This window comes from Mesoplodon bidens, assembly GCF_964165515.1.
Source record: "Mesoplodon bidens genome assembly, chromosome: 15".
In the NCBI taxonomy this organism is placed as follows: domain Eukaryota; kingdom Metazoa; phylum Chordata; class Mammalia; order Artiodactyla; family Ziphiidae; genus Mesoplodon; species Mesoplodon bidens.
The window spans coordinates 38198149-38220070 of record NC_138171.1 but is presented as its reverse complement, the minus strand read 5'-3'; the positions used below and the strand labels follow the sequence as shown (position 1 = coordinate 38220070).

At 55.1% G+C, this 21922-nt stretch overlaps 1 protein-coding gene across 2 annotated transcripts in view; it reads right to left on the bottom strand.

The window, feature by feature from the left end:
- The window catches only part of CLIP2 (CAP-Gly domain containing linker protein 2), an 80569-nt gene that overhangs the window by 36812 nt on the left and 21835 nt on the right, over positions 1–21922 (bottom strand). For both annotated transcript variants that reach the window (XM_081255787.1, XM_081255786.1), the window contains exon 3: positions 9255–9805. In XM_081255787.1, coding sequence (XP_081111913.1) covers positions 9255–9805 — 551 coding nt within the window. The remainder of the gene's footprint in view (positions 1–9254; positions 9806–21922) is intronic.

Below are 21922 nucleotides of genomic sequence, written 5' to 3'. Positions count from 1 at the left end.
TGATCAAAACACCACAACCTTCCTCGTCAGGGCAGGAAGCAGACAGCCCAGCAGTAAGTGAGTAAATGCTGTCATTCCAGGATGACAAGGGCTACGTGGAACAGCACCGGAGGGCCCCGTCTCCAAGAGGTGACATTGGCGCAGAGGCCTAACGGAAGCGGGACAGTGAGCTGTGGGGAGCCCTGGGGTCAGAGTCCCAGGTGGAGGAGGTCAGCAGGGCACAGCAGAGGCACTGGCCTGGTACGGGAGCAGAGAAGGAGGCCAGGGCGGCCGAGTGCAGCCAGGACGGAGGGCGAAGTCGGATCAGACGAGGGCGGGCGGGCAGACCACAAGGGTCTGGGGGCCATGGGAAGATGGGTGGGTTTTATCCCACGTGAGATGGGGGCTCCTGGAGTGTTGGGCCCTGAGTGGGGGCAGGGAGACCAAGGAGGGGGCGGTTCCATTGCTGGAGAGAGAGGACCTGCCCACAGAGGTGGTGGGCTGGGGACCAATTGGGTGTATTTTAGAGGCAGCACCAGAGGCCGGATTATGAATCACATGGTCAGGAGGAGAGAAAAAACAGGACGTAAGGCCAACTGCCAAGTTCCTGGATTGGTCTGCTGGAGACACACGTGTGCCATTTACTAAGATGGGGAGGATGGGGCGGGGGGGGAGCAGGTCGGGGATGGGGGTTGGGTGTGTTATAGTTTGAACTGTGTTCCCCAAAAAGACATGCTGAAGACCTGACTCCCACGACTATGAGTGTAACCTGATTAAAAAATAGGGTCTCTTATGGGAGTTCCCTGGTGGCCTAGTGCTTAGGATTCCGGGCTTTCACTGCCGTGGCCCGGGTTCAATCCCTGGTTGGGGAACTGAGATCCAGCAAGCTGTGCGGCACAGCCAATAAACAAACAAACAAATACATAAATAAAAATAGGGTCTTTTAGATGTGATCATATTAGAATGAGTTCATTAGGGCGGGCCCTAATCCAATATGACTGGTGTCCTTATAAGAGAAGAGACACGGAGGGAAGAAGGCCATGTAAAGACTGAGGCAGGAACGCACCTATAAGCCAAGGAACGCTGAGGAGTGCGGGCCAACATCAGAACCCAAGAGAAGGGCATGAAGCACATTCTTCCCTTGATCCTTCAGAATCAGCATGGCCCTGCCAACACCTGGGATTTCAAATGTCTAACCTCCAGAACTTGGAGAGCGTACATTTCTGTTTTAAGTCATCCAGTTCATGGTACTCGTTACAGCAGCCATAGGAAACTAATGCAGGTTAAGTGGAGATGTTGACTAAGGGCTTGACACACGAGACAGGAGATGGAACCCTGCGCAGTGTGATGCCCACACTATGCTTGGACTGTCCTAAGTCACGGGCCTGGATGGTTCCATCAAGGGAGAGACAAGCTGAGGCTGGAGTTCTGACCTGATGCTGGGAAGAGGAAGAGCAGGGAGGTAGGAGGAACCAGGGGAGTGTGTGGAATCCCAGGAGGTGAGGGAAGAAAGTGCTTCTAGAAGGAGGCAGGGAGAGATGGTGGCCGATTCTGCTAAGAGGTGAAACGAAGATGAGGGCTGAGAACTGACCATTGTACTTGGAATGTGAAGGGCTCTGGTGGCCTTGCGGGGGGGGAGTTCCCTAGAGTGATCAGTGATGGGGAGAGAGCAGGAGGTGGAGACCACGGTCACGGATGGGCCTCTTAAGGGGTTTAGCTGAAGGGAGGACAGAGAAATGGGCAAATAGCAGGAGGAAGGCAAGGGGTTGGGGGAGTCGGGAAAGGGGGAATGTGCAGGGGAGGAGGGAGGCTGTCTGCAGGGGGCGGGTGGGAGGGGCTGGCCTCGGACAAGAGCTGGAGGTTGGGGCCCTGGACTGGACAAAACCAGCTGGAGGGAAGGCAGAGTGCGCAGGCGCCGGCGGGTTTGGTGGTGGACAACAGCCCTGTTCTTCCCGGGAAGCACAGAAGAGTCAACCAGCTGAAATGTGGGGGAGGGGCAGGCGTTGGCAATATTTTGGAGAGAAGATGTTTATGAATATTACAGAAGAGACTGAGGGTCAGAGAGGCTAAGCGGCAGGTAGTGAGTGGCCCAGCTGACTCCCCCAAGTAGGTCTGCGGGCCTCGAGTCCATCCTCTCCCCAGCCCAGCACACGGGGGAGTCGGTCATTTGTCCTCCCAGGCACGTGGATAGTTTAAAGAAAAGGTGGGAGGGGCCAGACAGAGGCTACTGCACAAACTCAAGCCAGAATTCCCCTGGGAAAAAGGGAGACATTTCAGCACTTCTCTAGCAGTCCAGTGGTTAAGAATCCACGCTTCCGGGCTTCCCTGGTGGCGCAGTGGTTGAGAGTCCGCCTGCCGATGCAGGGGACACGGGTTCGTGCCCCTATCCCGGAAGATCCCACATGCCGCGCAGCGGCTGGGCCCGCGAGCCATGGCCGTGGAGCCTGTGTGTCCGGAGCCTGTGCTCCACAACGGGAGAGGCCACAGCAGTGAGAGGCCCGCGTACAGCAAAAAAAAAAAAAAAAAAAAAAAAAAAAAAGAATCCACGCTTCCACTGCAAGGGGCACGGGTTCGATCCCTGGTCAGGGAACTAGGATCCCGCATGCCGTGAGGTGTGGCCAAAGGGGAAAAAAAAAAAGGGAGACATTCTGGAGTCTTCCTAGCCTGGGGTCAGTCTGACCTCCCAGGCCCTGCCCCTGTCCCTATAGGAAATGGGAGGACTAAAGGCCACACCCTTGCCCCCTGCCATCCAGCCAGAAGCCCCATGACACACAGAGGAAGCAGGAGGCAGCTCTAGTACCTCCTGGGCCCCCTGCCTTACCTGGCTCTGCCCCCCATTAGCAGAGCCTGAACACGGAGGCCCAGCAGCCCTGTGTGCTCGGTGGGCCACCGAGTCCCCTCCTGCTCACCCCTCCCCGCTCCCAACAGACACCAGCTCCCTCTGCCTGAGCACCCAGGACAGCAGCCCCCAGGATGCCCCCTGGCCAGTCCTCACAAACCTCTCCCGTCTACAGCCAGGCCTCACACTGGGCATCACAGCACTTGCCCCTCAGCTGTGAAGACTCCGGGGTGAAGAAACAACACCCAGAGCAAGGAAAGAAAACCAGCATTTCCCGAGGGCTCACTGCAAACTGGGAGTCTTCCTTATTCTATTTATTTATTTGTTTATGCCACGCCATGGCATGTGGGATCTTAGTCCCCTGATCAGGGATGGTACCCATGGCCCCTGAAGTGGAAGCTCAGAGTCCTGACCACTGGACCGCCAGGGAAGTCCCTTCCTTATTCAATTTATACAAATCCTACGAAATGGGAATATCAGGCCCATTTTAAAGGCGAGGAAACTGAGGCTCAGCACCCTGCCCTGGGACACTGCTGTGAAGGGCAGAGCTGAGCTCACACCCAGGCCTGTACACCCCAGAGGCCACCTTGCAGCCTCTACACTACGGATGGCCCTGCTGGGTGTCTGTTCTCAGCGGAGTGGTGGGAACTTGACTGGGGCCTGAGGAGAGAGGGAGACACCTGCAGAGAGAAAACCTCATTCCTCATCTCTCAGGAGGCTGGTCCCACACTGCCCAGGCCAGCTGCCAAGGGGGCAGCAGGCAGGACACAGCCCTGCAGAGAACCTACCCACCCAGTGCAGAGGGGCCGGGCTGCTCAGACTGCCTCGCGGGCTGGTACACTCTGGGTTATTTGCAAGGCCAGGCTGGCACCGGCAGGGAGCTTTGGGATATGCCGGGAGAGGGTGCCAGCAGTACAGGCGATCCCCTGGAAAGGTTTCTTGGTCCACCCTCCTCAGGATGCTTCTGTGGCCAGTACATGAAGGGACATAAAGGGGCAGAGACTTCAAGTACTTGGAGATGCTCCACTCAGATCCCACTTCAAGGAAGCCCTTGCTGCCCTGCTGTGCGGAGCCCTCGCCTGAGATGGGGCACTCACATGCGGTGACTGAGCGAGGCTGGGGCAGAAAGGCCCGGACACGTTGGCTCAGCATGGGGACGCAGTGATGGGCAATCTTGCTCCAGTGCTGCCCCAGGTTGGCCGAGACTCTGTCTGGCCTGCAGAGCAGTCTGACTTCTCCCTCTGCCCAATCTTTCACAGAAGTTAAAAGTCCTAAGAAACACCCCAAGCCCCACCTTGGCGCCTACTTTTGGAGAACCCGACCCTCCACAGCAACCTACGAGCCATCTGACATCTTTGGGGGTCAGAGCTCTCCCATTACCCCACTGACATCCACTCCTTGCGGCTTTGGCCCTGGGGCACCTCTTGGAGCCACAGGCAACCAGCCAGGCCTCTTCCTTCCTGAGACAGCCTCCTCTGGTCCTTGCTAATCATACCCCATGCTGGCAACTGTAGCTGACCAAGATACTTCCAGCCCTCCACCTGGACTGCTGGATCCACTCAGGGTGGGGGGGATACAGAGGACATTCCAGGACTGGTAGATAAAAGCCCAGAGCTCCTGTTCCAGGCCAGCCCATGATGTGCTGTGTGACCCCAGGCAACCCCTCACCCTCTCTGACCTTCACGCTCCTTCCCTGTACAATGAGTGATTAAGGCCTGGTGGTCTCTGCCCCAGCAGGCCTGTCTGAGTCTGGATCAGCCCCCCGGGGTGGGGCTGTCTTCCTACCCCTCTTCTATGCCACCAGTTCTCAAGCTGCCTTTCTACATAGTCTCGGTTCCTGCTTCTCCGTTAATTCCCCTGGAATGTCTCTTCTCTTCCAGGACCTAAATCCCAAACTAATGGCTGGCTCTAGAGTCTGCCACACCAGCCCTGCTGCTTCTGGAGCAACTTCCCTAAAACCACGCGGACAGACCCACTTCCTGGGATGGACCCTCGGGACCACACCTTGGGGGACACACACAGCAGCTATGTCTCAGGCCAGCTAGGCAGCCGAGTGCCCCCATAGGCTCCCCGGGCCTGGAAGGTGCCCAGGACCAAAGGGAGTGGTGGGTGTTCCCAGGCAGAAGGAAATAGAGAGGTGGCCTGGGATGCCAGGGTCCCACCAGGCTGGGCCAGTGGGCCTGGGTCCCGTCTCAGCTGTGCCAGGCATGTTCTAAAAGGCTGCATGTCCTTGGACAAGTCATTGCATCTCTCTGCTCCCACCTCTGCCATGCGCCCCAACTCCAGACACCCAGGATCCTTGAGTACTACCCCCCAAACTCACCCAGTCCGAGCTACGGGAGCACTCAGAGAGGGAGGATTTCAGAAGAGGAAGTTGGGGTGGAATAGAATGATTCAATGCTGGAGGAATTTCAGGGATTAGCCAGAAAGGTTCTGTGTGTATGTGTGTGTGTGTGTGTGCGCGTGCATGCGCGTGCGTGTGCGTGTGTGTCCTGGGGAGGGGCCGAGGGCGGGAAGGACAAAGGCAGGACAACCCAGCTCTGCCACTTCCACTCTGGGTGCTGTGGGAAACTCAGGCCTCTGATTCTCATCCTCAGCCTGTAAAATGGAACAATGAACATCTGTGTCACGGGCATCTGGGACAGTAAGAGGTGAATCCATGCAGCTCAGTGTGCAACTCCAAACCACACCTGGAAATTCTGCCAATTTGGCTCTGGCAGGCATGTGACAAGATTCCCAGTATTTAAGTGACACTATTCCAGGAAGGTCAGGCATGTTCCCCCTGTGTCACCCTCCCAGGGGTTCCTCCGGGGGCCAGGGCCCCTTAGGGTTGAAGAGGAAATGGATTGTGCGTGTAAAGTTCTTGGCACAAGGCTCCGCTCCCAGAGAGCACTCGGCCAGTGAAAGCCAAGGACACGCAAGCCGACGTGAGCCGCTGTGTGACCTCAGAGAGGCTCCCCGAGCTCTGAGTCCCTCCCTGTCTCCAGGACCCCATGGCCCAGGGAGAATGCCCACCCTTCATGGACTTTAATGCTGATACCAGCTAACACTTCACAGAGCTTACTTGGAGCCAGACCACCTTCTAAACACTACATATGCAGCAGGTGAACTTTTTTTGGCCATGCTGTGCAGCTTATAGGATCTTAGTTCCCCAACCAGGGATCAAACCTGGGCCCCGGCAGTGAAAGCACAGAGTCCTAACCACTCGACTGCCAGGGAATTCCCAGCAGGTAAACTTTTATCCTCATCTTATAGGTGAAGAAACTGAGGCAGAGAGAGGATGAACAACTTGCCCACGACTATTTGGCGAGTACACGGACCTCCTGGGGTAGTGCTGAGGCCCAAATGAAACCAGGATCCAGAGGTATCACTGAAGAGCAGCATAACTTAATGGACATAAATTCTGTTATTTATGTTCAAAAATAACAAATATTGTTCATGCCTTTGACCCGGGTCAGAAGCAGGTTTGTGGCTGGCGAAGCTAACATAGCTTAGGTAATCAGAGCCCCTCACATACACCAGCCTCTCTGGAGGCTCTGGTTGGGGAGGGCCCTGACAATACATTCATGGGATCACATGATTTGTAAAATTTGCAAAAGCAATATTTTTTGTATTGTTGTTTCCTAAAAAGCCCCCATCCTCAAATTGTATAAGCTCAGGTCTCTACCTTCATTCATGTCCAGGATATAATTTGTTAGAGGGAGGGGTAAGGATAGGAAGATGATGTGTCAGGTGTTTACAGAAGGCACAACGGAGAAGTAGCAAGTCCCAGGGTCGGCCAAGCCAGCTGGATCCTGGCTGTGCACAGCGGTCCAGGTTGGAGGACTAACCCAAGGGAAGCTGTGGACTAGGGTGGGGCATGTGGGGCTCCATCCTTGAGGTGAAAGTAAATCCCTCCTTCAAATTCCTCTCCCCAACCCACCAGAATCCAAGCATGTCCTGTTTCCAGGGCAGTCACAGTTGCTGAGTGAATAAAGGAATGAATGGCCCAGCACCTCCTGGCTGAGTGGCCCTGAGCAGGTTGTTTTCCAGGGCTGAGCCCAGTTTCCTCATGTGTAAAATGGGGAGATAACACCCACTGCGTAAGGCAGTGGGGAGAACCAAAAGAGACAAGGTGCAGAGAGTGCTGGGCATGGATACGCCCTGGAGAAAGCAGTGTTTCAAACCAAAGGATGCAACCCAGTCTCAGGCTGGGAAGTCACTGGGGCCCGTCTGCTGCTACTTCCAACCCTGCTGAAGGGCTGCCCCTCTGGCGGAGATTTCCAGAGCAGGGCCTGCCTCGTGACAGCTTGAGTGCCCCCTGCTCAGTACGTCCAGTTCTCACTCCCTGGGCGGGGAGCAGGTACAAGGGGAGTTCTAGGCAGGATCACACTGGGGTTAAACCTCTCTCCTCTCCCAACCTGAGGAGCATTCAGGGATGGTCAATAACCCTAAGGGGCTCCACTTCCCACCCCACAGGGCACTCACATGACACTACCCAGGTCTTGCACAGCCAGAGCCCTTGGTAACTACGATGCACTTCCACAGCCAGCAGCTTCTCAATTAACCCCTTGAAAGTATCACACGGGAGTTATCTACGCCCATTTTGCTGAATGGACAGATGATGAATGAATGGGAATGAGGCCCAGTTAAGTGAATCACCCAGCATCACACAGCTGGGAAGTAGCAGCAAAGGCACGAACCTGGGCCTGATTTCCCTGCAGTGGCCATGGCCAGCAGGTGCCCTCAGATCCCAGGCATCCCCAAGGACAGCTCAGTGAGACTGTAAGCCAGCTTGCCTGATCACTCTGGGCTATAGCTGATTAGATGTCTGAACCACCCAACCTTGGGCCAGGGGTCTTTTTTTTTTTTAATTGGAGTATAGGTGATTTACAATGTTGTGTTAGTTTCAGGTGTACAGCAAAGTGAATCAGTTATATATATACATATACATATATCCAGTCTTTTTTGGATCCTTTTCCTATATTCGCCATTACAGAGTATTAAGTAGAGTTCCCTGTGCTATACAGTAGTTCCTTATTAGTTATTTATTTTATATATAGTAGTGTGTATATGTCAATCTTCCAACTTATCCCCCCCTTTCCTCCCTGGTAACCATAAGATTGTTTTCTATGTCTGTGACTGTATTTCTGTTTTGTAAATAAGTTCATTTGTACTACTTTTTAAAGATCCCACATATAAGCAGTATCATATGATATTTGTCTTTCTCTGTCTGACTTACTTCACTCGGTATGACAATCTCTAGGTCCATCCACGTTGCTGCAAATGGCATTATTTCGTTCTTTTTTATGGCTAATGTTCCATTGTATATACGTACCACATCTTCTTTATCTGCTCCTCTGTCAATGGACATTTAGGTTGCTTCCATGTCTTGGCTACTGTAAACAGTGCTGCAGTGAACACTGGGGTGCACGTATCTTTTCAAATTATGGTTTTCTCTGGATATATGCCCAGGAGTGGGATTGCTGGATCGTATGGTAGTTCTATATTTAGATTTTTAAGGAACTTCCATACTGTTCTCCATAATGGTTGTACCAATTTACATTTCCACCAACAGTGTAGGAGGGTTCCCTTTTCTCCACACCCTCTCCAGCATTTACTGTTTGTAGACTTTTTGATGATGGCCATTCTGAGCCGTGTGAGATGATACCTCATTGTAGTTTTGATTTGCATTTCTCTAATAACATCTCAACATCTCTCAGTGATGTTGAGCATTTTTTCATGTGCTTTTTGGTCATCTGTATGTCTTCTTCGGAGAAACATCTATTTAGATCTTCTGCCCTTTTTTTGAATAGGTTGTTTGTTTTTTTGATATTGACTGCATGAGCTGCTTGTATATTTTGGAGATTAATCCCTTGTCGGTTGCTTCGTTTGCAAATATTTTCTCCCATTCTGTGGGTTGTCTTTTCATTTTGTTTATGGTTTCCTTTGCTGTGCAAAAGCTTTTACATTTAATTAGGTCCCATTTGTTTATTTTGTTTTTATTTTCATTACTCTAGGAAGTGGAGGGCCAAGGGTCTTGAGCACTCTGGTCCCCAGCCTTTTCCAGTATAATCCTGGCACATCCACGCTGGTGGGCTGGATCAATGGATAATATCAATGACAGCTAACATTTTGAGGGCACTAAGTATCAGGCACTGTCTAAAGGCATTAGCATGTATTCACACATTTCAACCTACAAGGCAGGTACTATTAAAGTTCTCATTTTACAGATGAGAAGACCGAGGCCCAGGAAGGTTAAGACACTTGTCCAGGGTCACACAGTGACAGTCTCTAGGGTCCCCACTTTACCCGTCTCCCTGGTCACCCTGTGGTTCTGACCAGGAGCAGGTGCCCCGGCCCAGACCCCACCCGAGCCCCGTGGGTCCCCCGCCCTGCCCAGTCCCGGGGATCCAGCTCACTCACGTGGGATGGAATGCTTGTGGGGGGGACTCACCAGCACACGGTCTCCCAGGCGCAGGTCCTTGTCACCCCGCTTCACAGAGCCGCTGTCGGAGAGGTTGGAGCCCGACTCGTTGCCGGTCTTGACGGAGCTATTGAGGACGCTCTCCCGCAGGGGGATGACGCGGCTGGTCAGCGGCGGCGTGGCCGTGCCCGAGTGCAGCGACAGGTTCTGGGTGGTCAGCGACTCGACCGAGTGCGCGTCGCTGCCCGAGCCCTCAGCCGCAGGCTGCCGCGTCAGCTTGGAGGGCCGCGTGAAGATGCCCTGCAGGGCCGGGCACTCGAAGTAGCGCACGCCGCCCACGGCGCCGTCGTTCTTGCCCACCGGCTCGTCCAGCACCACGCCCGCCCACTGGCCCGGCGCGAACTGCGTCTCGCCCAGGTACTGCACCACGCCCGCCTTCACGCCGTTCACCCACACGCGCTCGCCCACCACGAAGTCCCCCACGAACTCGTCGCCCACCTCGGCCGCCTTAGCGCCGGGCTTCTCGGGGGCGGCGGGGGCCGCGGCCGGGGGGCCCGAGGCCTGCTTGTGCAGGGGGGAGCCTGTGGAGGAGGAGAGAGGCGGCAGTTAGGGCTCGGGTTGGGGCTGGACCCTCTGCGGTCCAGCTGGCCGGGGGGAAACTGAGGCAGGCGGGGCTGGGAGTGGGGCCTGGGGCGGGTCTCATTCTTCCTGGGCCGTCGGCATCCCCGGGTGGCTCCCTACTCTGCCAGCCCCTCTGGAAAGTTCTAGGGATGAAAAGCTCAGGACAGTGCCTCCTCTGAAGGCTTTCCACTGCTCAGGGTCACTCGAAATTGAGGGCAGAATGAACCCATGACCGAGGGTTACAAGCTGCTACTTCCGCATCCTGGTGGGCTCAGGCCCTCAGCTGTTACTTTGAGGCCACCCACGGCCCCATGTGGGACTCAGGTCTTGTGGGGGGATCTCTGTGCCCCCCCACCTTCTTCTCCAGCCAGTTCTGGGCCCCACGAAAGGGTCCTTACTGTTCCTTGGCAGCTGACCATAGACATCTCGGGACAAGGAAGGAGCCAGAAAACCCTCTTATTCCACTCCTGAGTCTCCCTCTCCTTGCCGGTCCCCAAGCTGCAGCCCAAGCCTCAGGGCACACAGACCAGGAAAAGGCGGGGCAGGGGGGTGGTGGTGAGGAGGGTGGGAGGTGGAAGCAAGCACTTAACCTCATTCCTGGACTGAACTCCAGGCTCTCTGGCCTGAACTGGGTACCCTAATCCAGCCCCTCTTTACAGAAAGAATGACCCTGAGACTCAGAGAGGCCGGGGCTTCACCCAAGGCCACACAGCAGAAATGGGGACTCAAACCCTTGGAGGGGGCCTGCCTCCCAGGCCTGGGCTCTGATGTGCTCTGGACTCAGAAGAAGAAGGGAAGGGGGGGACAACCTGCTCATGCTCACTCACAAAAGGACAAAGCAGAGCTCAAACCCCCATGCTTTGTGCGTGTCTGGCTCCTGGGCCCCACGCAGGGCCTCCTGTGCAAGTGGATGCTGGCAAGCCTGCCCATCTATACCTCAAGGTCTAGAGGCTGCCCCTCCTTCCTGCCAGACCAAGTGTCAGGCAGGGAAGGACTCATCCTTTTCCTCCTCTACTCCAGAGGCTGACGGACTTGTCAAATGGGGACAGGAGGCAAGCAGACACTGCCATGCCCCTATCAGAGTTGCCTGTGTTTCTGGTCCTTTCCATGGGTAGCCAGTAGAGGAGCCACAGGGGCAGCGGCTCCACCAGCATCCTCCTTGTACCCGAGGCCAAGGAGCCTGGGGCCGCAGGCCTGGCTGCATGCTGTCTCAAGGCTGGAAGGACAAGCCACACAACTCCAACACAGGGCTGACATACAAGCTCAAGCAGGCAGGTTCTCCTTCTGGGACACTGGTAGTGGTGGGAAAGCATGTGATCACCCAGGGCCTGGGGAGCCAGGATGGGGGTCCTAACTGAGGGGTAAGGGGCTCCCTCTCAGCTGTGAGCTGGGCTCCTGGGGAATCAGTGAGCTTTGCTACTGAACTTGATTAACAACCAGAGTGATCACACCCATGAATTGATGCTCTGTGCTAAGAGGCAGACATACATACAGTAGCTCATTGGACCCTCAGTTAACCCTGTGAAGTGATTCCATGATCCCATTTTACAGATGAGGAAACTGAGGCTTGGAGATATCAGGTGCTTTATCTAGGCCCCCCAGGCAGGAGGCAGCAGCGCCAAGGTCCGGCCAACAGCCCCTGGCTCTTGGTTCAGGGCAATTTCATTCGTCCAGGAAATGTGTACAAGGCACCCGCCATGCCAAACCCTAAACTACAACCACCCCGATCTTGGACTCCTCTGCATGGACCTGTTTCCTAGACTCTGACCAAACCCTACAGTTCCCTTCGAGCAGGGACAATCTCATCTTGTACTCCTTCCTGCAGAGGGATGTCTCCTTCTTCTGTGGGACCCTGCGTGGGACCCTGGGGGCGGGGGTGGGGCGGGGTCCCCAAGGCTCTTCTCTTCCACCCCTGAGACCCCACAAGGTGGAGGCCACAGTGGCTGAGGGAGCAGACCCTGGAGCCCCACGGTGGTCTCCTCACCTGCCCTCCGCCACGGGGCTGCTGTACAGTGATGGACACAAAGCCCTAGGGACAGTGCCTGGGCCACACAAGTGAACAAGTGCTGACCGTTCTTACTGTGATGAAAATGACTGATCCTCAAACTAAGGGATTAGAAAAAATTTAAAACCACAAAAGGATCAGGGGGCAGAAGAACGGCTTCCAGGTAAGTTCTGGTGAACTTGGACCCATGGCTCTGCCCCCAGCACACACACACACCCCAGAGCAGCCAACCTCGTCCTGCTGTTCCCTGTGTCTGGGCTGACCTCTGGGTCCCTGGTTCTCATCTAGGACAATCCTGTTACAAGAAGCTTCTGCTGGGATCACAGCAGTACAGGGCCTGGGAACCCCACTAGGTCAGGTGGGCCCGTTCCTTAAAAAAAAAAACCTGCTCCAAAAAGCAGCCATAGTGGGAGGAAGCCACAAGTTAGATGGCGTTCCAGGTCCCTCGTAAAACTGCCCAAGTAGCCCATGGGTCCTGCTAACAACGAGGGGTCAAGGTTATCATCATTAAAACAGTAGCTACCATTCATGAAGTGAGACTACGTGCCCTCAATGGACTGGGTACCTTTTTTTAATATATATATAAATTTATTTTATTTATTTATTTTTTTGGCTGTGTTGGGTCTTCGTTGCTATGCACGGGCTTTCTCTAGTTGCAGTGAGCGGGGGCTACTCTTCGTTGCGGAGCATGGGCTTCTCATTGTCGTGGCTTCTTTTGTTGCGGAGCACGGGCTCTGGGCACACAGGCTTCAGGAGTTGTGGCACGTGGGCTCAGTAGTTGTGGCTCACGGGCTCTAGAGCTCAGGCTCAGTAGTTGTGGCGCACGGGCTTAGCTGTTCCGCGGCAAGTGGGATCTTCCCAGGTCAGGGCTCAAACCGTGTCCCTTGCATTGGCAGGTGGATTCTCAACCACTGCACCACCAGGGAAGCCCTGGACTGGGTACTTTTTCTATATTATATTCTTATCTTGCAGGTTAGGAAACAGAGGTTATAAAACTTGCCCAAAGTTACCCAGGCAGGAGCCAGGCCCCCCTGGTCTGGCTCAGAGCCTCCCTGTAAGGCAGGCATAGGAGGTGTCTAGCAGGTGTCAGTGCCCTTCCCATATCCATTTCCAGAACACTTCCTTGTGCTGAGGGGCTCTGTGATGTCTGCTTAACGGAATGGCCATGGCTCAGGTGAGACCCTGCCCTACCTGTTGTCTGTGCAGAGGGCACAGAGAAGGGTCCCAGGTCGAGGGGGACCCAGCGTGGCTATTCTTGGCAAGAAGCTGCCTACTCAGCTGTCCTCCCAGCTGTCCTGGCCCAGGCAGACCCCCAGGTAATCTCCTTTCTTCCCCACCCCCGCCCCTTCCAGAGGTCACAGGCCCCGGGGACCAGTTGTTTGAACAGCTGCTAAAATATAATCCAGGTCACGAGCCTGGCGACTACACTTGGGTGTTCTGCTGCATTTTTCCTCTTTGGCGCCCTAGTCTCACAGGCACAAACCTTCACGCACTCCCCCACTCACCCCGGGCAGCTTGCAGCCGCCTGAGCTGAGGAAAGCGTGGCAACCCCACTAGAGCCCCCTTCCCTCAAGGGAGCCGTTAGTAACACGCTGGCTGGGCCTGGCCGAGCCCCTTCCCATATCTGGGCCTCAGCTTCCCCATGGGACAACAAAGGGCGAGGTCAGAAATTGCTAAGGTACTGGCCAGCACTGACATGCTACAAGCCCCAGCTCTTCTCCCAGAGGAGCTGGCGGGTCGTCAGAGCTATGAGACCTGGCTGATGGGCTGAGCCTCTGGGGCGGTTCTAGAGGCTCCCTGAGGGCAGGGCCTGGGCCTCCCCGCCCTCCTAGTTCCCGCATGGACCAGCAGCGGCTCGGCAAAGCCCCAAGAAAGCAAAGGGCAGCAACAGACTTAAACCTCACGCCAGCAGCTGATCTTCCCCAGACACCAGGCACAAGGGAATTGAGTGCTGGTTTCAAGTTCAAAGTAGAACTTTGATAAAAAGGGCTAAAGGACATGGTGTGGAGTGACAGCAGCTGGTGGCCTGGTCCAACGTGAGCGGGGGCGGGGGGGGGGGCGCTCAAGGCGGGGGTGGTGGGAGGTGCCCAGATGAGAGCGCATCCTCCCCTGCTTCCGCAAGGGCTTTGGTCCTGCCCTGCCTGGGAAGTGGAGACAGGCATTTTTCATACCTGCTGAATCTCAGCCACCAGGGACCCCATTCGTTGAGCACCCAGTGTCAAAAGTGGGCCCAGCAAAGGGGTGGGGAGAACACCAGGACCGCAGCTACAACTCAGCCGGCCTTCTGCCTGGCAGGAAGGCACCAAGGTCCACGGGGCCCTGGGGTTGGGGAGAGAGGGCTCATTGCAAACAGAGGTGGGAGCACCTCCCAGAACCTCTGCCCTGACAGTCACAGGGCTCGTTCCCTCACCTTCTCAGAGAAGCCTTCCCTGACTGCTTCACCTAAAAGCCCACCCACTTGCAGCACCCTCTACTCACTTTATTTTTCAAGAGATTTACCCCATCTTCACCTGTGTATGTCTGCCTCCAGACTTAAATGGAAGCTCACATGGGCTGTGAACACCCAGCCTGGTTCCCCACAGCAGGCCCTCCATGCAAACTGCACTGCACTGCCGGCTCAGAACTGGGGCCCACCCCGTCTCTGTGCTGGGTGCATGGAATAGTCAACAATCCGAGCTGCAGAACGTTGCTCCCATTTCTTCAGTCAAGGAATCTGAGGCTCACTCCAGGCAGTTTCCAGTTCACCTGGTCCCACTTCCGCCTTTGTACCTCCCTGAGCCCTTCCCATTTTCCCTGTGTTTCCAGAGGAAAGCTAAGAACCCTCTTCTCCTTTTAGAAGCAAACCTCCATCCCCCTTTGGTCTTCCCTGGGACCCGCCTCCCCGCCACCTCTCTCCTCTCCCCGCGATGGCCCTCCAACAGAGGTCAGAGCCCACGGGTGGCATGAACACCGCCCTGGCACACAAAACAGCTTCCCTCACTTCGCCCCCTCCTGATGTCACCCATTCTCCTTCCCAGCAAACAAGCTTTTCTCTCTCTAAATGTTTATTACATAGATCATTCCTGTCCATTACAGAAAAATTTTTAAACATAGTTACTGATTAAAAAAAAGAAAAGGACCTATAGTTCCATCATATAAACATCATCACAGTTAACATCTTGGTGTGTGTTTTTCCACGCTTTATCCTGTGCGTGTAGGGGTGTGTGTGTGTGTGTGTGTGTGTAGTACTTAAAAGTCAAAAACACAAGCCAGGCTGTAGTTAGATATTACTCAGTCCTCTGCTCTTCCTGCAGTTGGTATTTTTCCATCCAGCAGTGTCTAGAAGGAAACGGTTCCATGTCCTAATAAGACTCTGCTTCCCAGTCCCTCTCTGACCCTCAGCTCCTGACCCCTCCCCGCTCTGGAAACTTCTCCTGCAAGGATGCCTCGCTGCACTGCAGGGGGCCCTTCCTGGCCTTGTGGTGCCTGGCCCTGCTGTCCATGCTCCTCTCAAGGCTCCCTGCTCCCGTGACAGGACTGGGGCCTCCCCAGTCCTCCACCCTGGCCCACGCTGATGGTCCTCTCCGACGGGGTGGTCTCCATCCACTACCTCGCCACGTATATTCCAGCCAGTGCTGTGCCGGGAAAGGCTTAACTCGTTCTCCAAGAGAAAAAAGAAAATAATAATAATAACCCTGATTTTGTAGCCTTTGCCAATTTCCATAGTGTAAATTCTCCCACCATGATCCATCTCAAGCTACCAGCAAGATGCCACTGAACACAGAATTGGGAAGAGATTATATATAGTATTTCCAACATAGAGTAAATAACCTCAAAGACACAGATGCTGGGGACTTCCCTGGTGGTGCAGTGGTTAAGAATCTGCCTGCCAATGCAGGGGACACAGGTTTGATCCCTGGTCCAGGAAGATCCCACATGCCAGAGAGCAACTAAGCCCGTGCACCACAACTACTGAAGCCCACGCACCTAGAGCCCGTGCTCCGCAACAAGAGAAACCACTGCAATGAGAAGCCCGTGCACCTCAATGAAGAGTAGCCCCCGCTCACTGCAACTAGAGAAAGCCTGTGCGAGCAACAAAGACCCAACACAGCCATAAATAAATAAATAAATAACAGAACAAAACAAAAAAAAACACAGATGCTACAAAATCTTACTAGTAGTAAATAGTAGCTTTTTTACCAGTAGTAAAATAGTAGTAGTATTAGTGGTATAAACACTACTAGGAGAACCACTAGAAGTCATGAGTTTTGAATATTTATTACCTATGTTTTTAATAGAATGTACTTAAGTTTAAGTTCACACAATCTGATTGTTTAAATGATGGCTGTGTTTAATACCTAGCTTGCAAAATTCCTGACAATTTCACAACTGGTTCTCGTGAGCCAGCCTGGGCCAGCGCCAGCACACCATGGGCCCTATCCCAGCCCACACCCTGGATGGTGGCCCATCAAAGAACCGTCTAAATTATCTAGACCCTGTGAATGAGAGACAGGAAGAGAAGACAGAGAAGGACCAAGCCCCTGACCTGTCTCCAACGCAGGGAGCAGGCGGGGAGGGGGCGAGAGGCAGCAAAAATGTCCCTGTTCTCTGGTCAGTACCTGGGAACCCTGCTTTACACCCAGCTCCCCTATAAGCGAACGCTCGCCTGCACCATTAGCTACTGCTTATATGCTGTCACGTTTCTGCTTTTTAAAAGACGTTAATAAATTCCCCTTGTAAAAGATCCAAGTGACACAAAATGACACAGAATGAAGCTGTTCTCCCCAGTCCAGATCCCTTCCCTGGCCGCCAGACCTGCCCTTCCAGCAGCTGCCTTCTCCTGGATGTCCCCCGGGACTTCACGTTAGACATCCTGAACCAAAGTGACCCCACCTCCAAAAGCTCCTCCTCTGTCCTCCCCATCTCGGAAGTGCCCCCCACCCATCCATTTACTCAGGCCACTAACCTTCATGGCTCCTCCCCCCGCCCCCACCACCCCCAAACCAGTTATTCATCAAGATCTAGCAATTTCACAGAATAACTCCTAAATCCACACCTCCCTCTAGGGTCTCAGAGACCCCTCCCGAGATCAAGTCCTTGAGATTTCACACCTTGCTCAGCAGAGAAGCTTCCAGAAGGGTCTCCAGCATCTAGTCTCCAGCCCCCTGTTTCAGGCCCTCCTCCAGAGCCATCAGCGTGAGCCCTCTGAAGGCAAACCCAACCACATCATCACTCCCCCGACTCATTTTCACTCTCTAGATGGGTATCACTTTTTATGTTAACCTTTGGCTTTTACGAGAAGCCCATGTTACTTGCGTAATAAAATGAATAACGTAATAAAAAATGAAATACAATATCTGAAAAAGAAAATAATAAAATAATGTCATCTGTGGCCCATTTCCCAAGGAAATAATTTAGAAAGAAAAAACAGACTCACTGTCTTGTTATTCACAAAACAAACAAAACCTGGATTTAGGGCCCCCCAAAATAGTAAGCAGTTATATAAATTATGGTCAAGTCTTTCGGATTATTAAATACTCTTTTAAAAATAAGGAAGTGTTTATGATGTGATGCTTGGTGAGAAAGGGTTCAAGAGTGTCCCAATGCACAGTACACAGGTATGAATGCCTGGGGGTGGGGGAAACGGGAATAGGAAACAGGATAAAAAGGGATCAATTTAAAAAACACAAGATGGGGCTTCCCTGGTGGTGCAGTGGTTGAGAGTCCGCCTGCCGATGCAGGGGACACGGGTTTGTGCCCTGGTCCGGGAAGATCCCACATGCCGCGGAGCGGCTGGGCCCGTGAGCCATGGCTGCTGAGCCTGCGCGTCCGGAGTCTGTGCTTCGCAAGGGGAGAGGCCATAACAGTGAGAGGCCCGCGTACCACAAAAAACCCCAAAAACACAAGAGGGGCCTTGGAGGGACCCACAGTGATGATATGACATGCACCAAGGAGCATGATGAAGTTGGCCCTTTGCGCCTGAAGGCCAGAGGGAAAAAAGCATATCTATAAATGTTCCATAGAACATAGTTCCACAAGGCATTAATAGGTATCATGAAAACAAAACCTTAATCTCCAAATTCAAACAACTTGAGGAACAGGGGCTTAAGCAAAGTTAAGGTTACTTTGCTGCGGGACTTGTCAGAGCCTTTAATGTGCAAATGAGCAGTGTGATGACTTAGGAAGGGCTATAAATAAGGTGACTACATAATTTATAATCCAAAACCAGACACGGTGGAGAGAAAAGAGGTGCTATTAATATAGTATCATGCCAAGACCACAAGCATAAACTAGGGCTGTCCCCGGCAGTACATGGTCACTCTGGCCTTAAATTATAGCATTTTTTTCTCTGTGTCGCCTAAGGAAACCCTGCCTGCCCATCAGGCCAGCTCCACCACCCCTCACTGGCACTGCCACCCCACGGAACTCCATTCTTCCTTGGTTGGCACAGCCTGCCACCCAGGCTGCCAGGGTACACGTCTACACCCCACCCAGAACACAAGCCCTGGGAGGTGGGGTCCACACAGACCCCCTTCTCCATCCCTGGAGCCCCAAAATGGGGCTGAAATATACCCTGGACACGACCCTGACCTCCCCTCCTTGGTGGCCCCAATGCAACGTACATAAATGCCCCACAAACCCCAAAGCAGCTTTCTGCTCTAAGACCGCGGCTCTCCTGGCAGGGACTCAACACGGAGGTCCAAAGGAAGGGATGGGGTCTCTAGAGCATTCCTCAAGGGAGCCAGCTTTCCCACCGTGAGCCCCCCAGCCCGGTCCACCCTCCAGTCAGTCCCTTGACAGCGCCCCACCCATATGGGCTCTGGAAAGACCCCTCCCAACCCACTCTGACCAAGGCAGGGCCCGCCCCCTGTGGCCACCACAGGCCCGGCAAATCCCCTGCTACGCTGTCTCCAGCCATCCATCCCTGCAGAAGGGACCCTCTACCACGCCGTTCCGGGGCGGGCCCGAGTCCCAAGGATTGCTCAGCGTCCTTCCTGAGCCAAAGGGAACTCAGAAGCCCCCTTCTGTTCCCCTTACTCCCAAACCAGGGGGACAGAGCCCCTACCCAGCAGACTCAGCTGAGGCCCCAGGGAGAAAAAGATGCAGGAGGCTTACCCTGGAAAGAGCAGAGCCAGCTCCCCATGGAGAAGCCCTGCTACAGCCACGCCGGCCACGGCAGGCAGGCAGGCGGGCAGGCGGGCAGGCGGGCGCTGGCAGCTGGGCCCCTGCTTCCCCCAGCTCACCCCCCCACACCCGCCCCCGTTCCCGATCGATTCTGGGCGTCGTCAGGAACATTAGGAGGCTGCCCTGCCCCCCGCCCATCCGCAGCCCAGCCACAGAAAAGCTCAGCTTGGCTTTCCCCATCCTGATGCCATTAAAAAGTTTAGGATGTGGTCAGGGGAGGACAGCAGGAGAGCTGACCTTGAAGGGAGTGAGTGCCGCCTGCAGCCAGTGCTAGCTCTGCAGGAGCAAGGGCTGGAAGTTGGTCCTGGTTCTGCCCAGGTTTGCGCAGCATCTGGGACAGGTCAGTTAAAACGCAGGAGGGAAGAGATATGGGAACATATGTATACGTGTAACTGATTCACTTTGTTATAAAGCAGAAACTAACACACCATTGTAAAGCAATTATACTCCAATACAGATGTTAAAAAAAAAAAAAAAAGACAGGGATGAAGCCACCTACCCACGTAGGGGATCAAGGTGAAAGACACGAACCTCCGGGGGTGGAGTGGAGTGGGGTCAGTGTCTAGGATTAGAAGCCAGCTGTGAAGCTCTGTGGGACACCCCACACCGGGCACATCAGGCTGGCTCCCATGTCTGGAGCACCCACAAGGTGTGGGAGCACCCGGGCCCCAGCTCAATAAGCCAGAACTGCAAAGCCCTGGGCCCCTTGGGGGAGATCAATATATAGGAGGTAGACCCTGCCCCAAGTGGCCCACTGCTTTTCTGAGGGGGACGCCCATGCACACACGTCCTCGACCTCCTGTGTCCTGGGTCCCCCACGTGTGCAAAGGCCACAGGCACACTGGGGGATAGCTGTGACCAACCTAACGAGAACAGATCGCTCCTCCAACCCTGCCCATCTAGCCGGTGCCTGAGCAGAGTGTGGGAGTGGACTCAGGAGTCCAGCCACCCCAGCTGCCTCAGCCCTGGGGGCAGTGGGTGCCAGCAGCCTGAACCAGCTTTAGAGCAAGCCCAGCCCTTCTACCCTCTGGCCCTGTAACTCTGAGCAACTCAGCTGAGACCTCCAAGCCTCAGTTCTGTCATCTTTCAAATGGACAGAAGAGCAGTTCTCTCACTCAGTTGTTAATGAGAAAGAAATGTGACAAGACACCTGCTGCAGGGCCGGCTTGTGACACACAAGTGTCAAACGCTGTCCCTCCTGGATGGGAAATCTCTGCGGCTGGACCACAGGGCAAGGGATGGGAGAGGCCCTCCAAGGACCCGCCTGCCCCAGTAGGGGGCAAGGGCGGAGGGACCTCGACAGTGGCCTATGGTCTGTCCCTGTCCCTAGAGTCCTCCCCAGGTCCCTGCGGCCAGCCCTTCTTGTCCCAAGAGGGACACCCATGGCCTAGCCTGGCCTGCCCCCACCTGAGGCTCAGAAGCAGACCCCGGGAAGGACTAAGGGCTCCTGTGCACAGCCTGCCGTGGTTCCTATGACTGCCCAGCAGTGTTGGACCTGCCCGACCACCACCGGCTGCTCCTGACCCAAAGGGAAGGCCTAACCCCAGCAGCATCTTGGGCCACCAGCCCAGAGACCTGAGCTCCCCCCACATCTTCCTCAGGCCCAGGATAGGCTCCCAACCCCCAGGCGGCCGGGGTCACAGCACCCCAGCTCCCTTCTGGTCGCCACGCCTGCCCGGGCCCATTCACAACCCTGCCCAGGCCTCTCAAGCCGCTCTCCATCCCCGTCCTCAGAGGTCTCAAGACTCAGGACTTTTGTAGCCACTACTGCCTCTGCCTGGATGCCCTCTCCCTGACCTTGCGGGTTCCTGCTTGTCACTAAGATCTTCACACCAGTGTCACCTCCTGAGCGAGGACCCCCTCCCCCGTCCCGACTGCCTGATCTGAAACAGCCTCCAGGGGGTCCATCCCATCTGGCTGGGCTGCCCCTGACCTAGAGGCCCCACCCAGGTTTTGGCCCACTGGTGGGTCCCAGACCACCTTCTTGTGCACCTGCTTTGACCACCTCTGGGCCACCTCCTGGTATAAGAGACCCCCTCCCATGGCCCCTCTGGTCCTGCTGCTCTGGGAACCGACACAGGCCAGGCAGGGTGGAGGCATCAGCCCAGGCCTGACCCTTGGCAGATCCTCTGCCTGGAGGCTGAGCTCATGCTTTGGGAGGCTGCCACTGTCCCGATTCCCAGAGCAACTGCCCCCCTCCAACCACCACCAGGCTCCAGCCTCTGCCAGACCCTCTCTTGGTGCTCCAGCACCCACCTCCGGAGTCCCAGCCTCCCAGCGTCCCATGGGGGTGGGCACCTCCAGCACCTCGGAGAGCTGATGGCCAGTTCCATGGGTGGGTGAGGGAGCCTGTGGGCCAGGAATGGGGCCACCGTCCCCCCCTGCTGCTGTCACACATCCCGCCTCTGCTGGGACTCTTGTTATGAGACCTGGAGCAGGGACAAAAGCAGCTCTGGGCGGCAGAAATCTCCCTTCCCCTGTCACAGGGTTCCACTGCCCTGGCCAACTGCTCCCGGCTCTCTGCTCCCTCCCCCAGCCCGGGGGTCTGTCTCTCTCTGACCTGCAAAGGCAGCAGGTGCCAGAGCGGGAAGGAGGGCGGCACCAACCGCAGCTTTTGCCGCCACCACCTTGTCCCTCAGCAGGGGGCGTGTCTCTGTGATCAGTCGGGCATTCATGGAGTGGCACCTCCTCTCCCACACAGGAACAGGCCTGCGGGGCTGGGGTCCAGGCAGAGTCTGACCACCCAGCCCCCACCCTCAGCGGCCCCCAGACCACCACGCGGTGTGACCAGGAGGCAATCAGCAGGCCACACAGTGTGGCCATTCCCCTTCCCTCGAGAGACCAGGATGTAGCCATTCAAAATGATGGCAAAGAGGACACTGCCATAGCACGGGGGCGGGGGGCACTT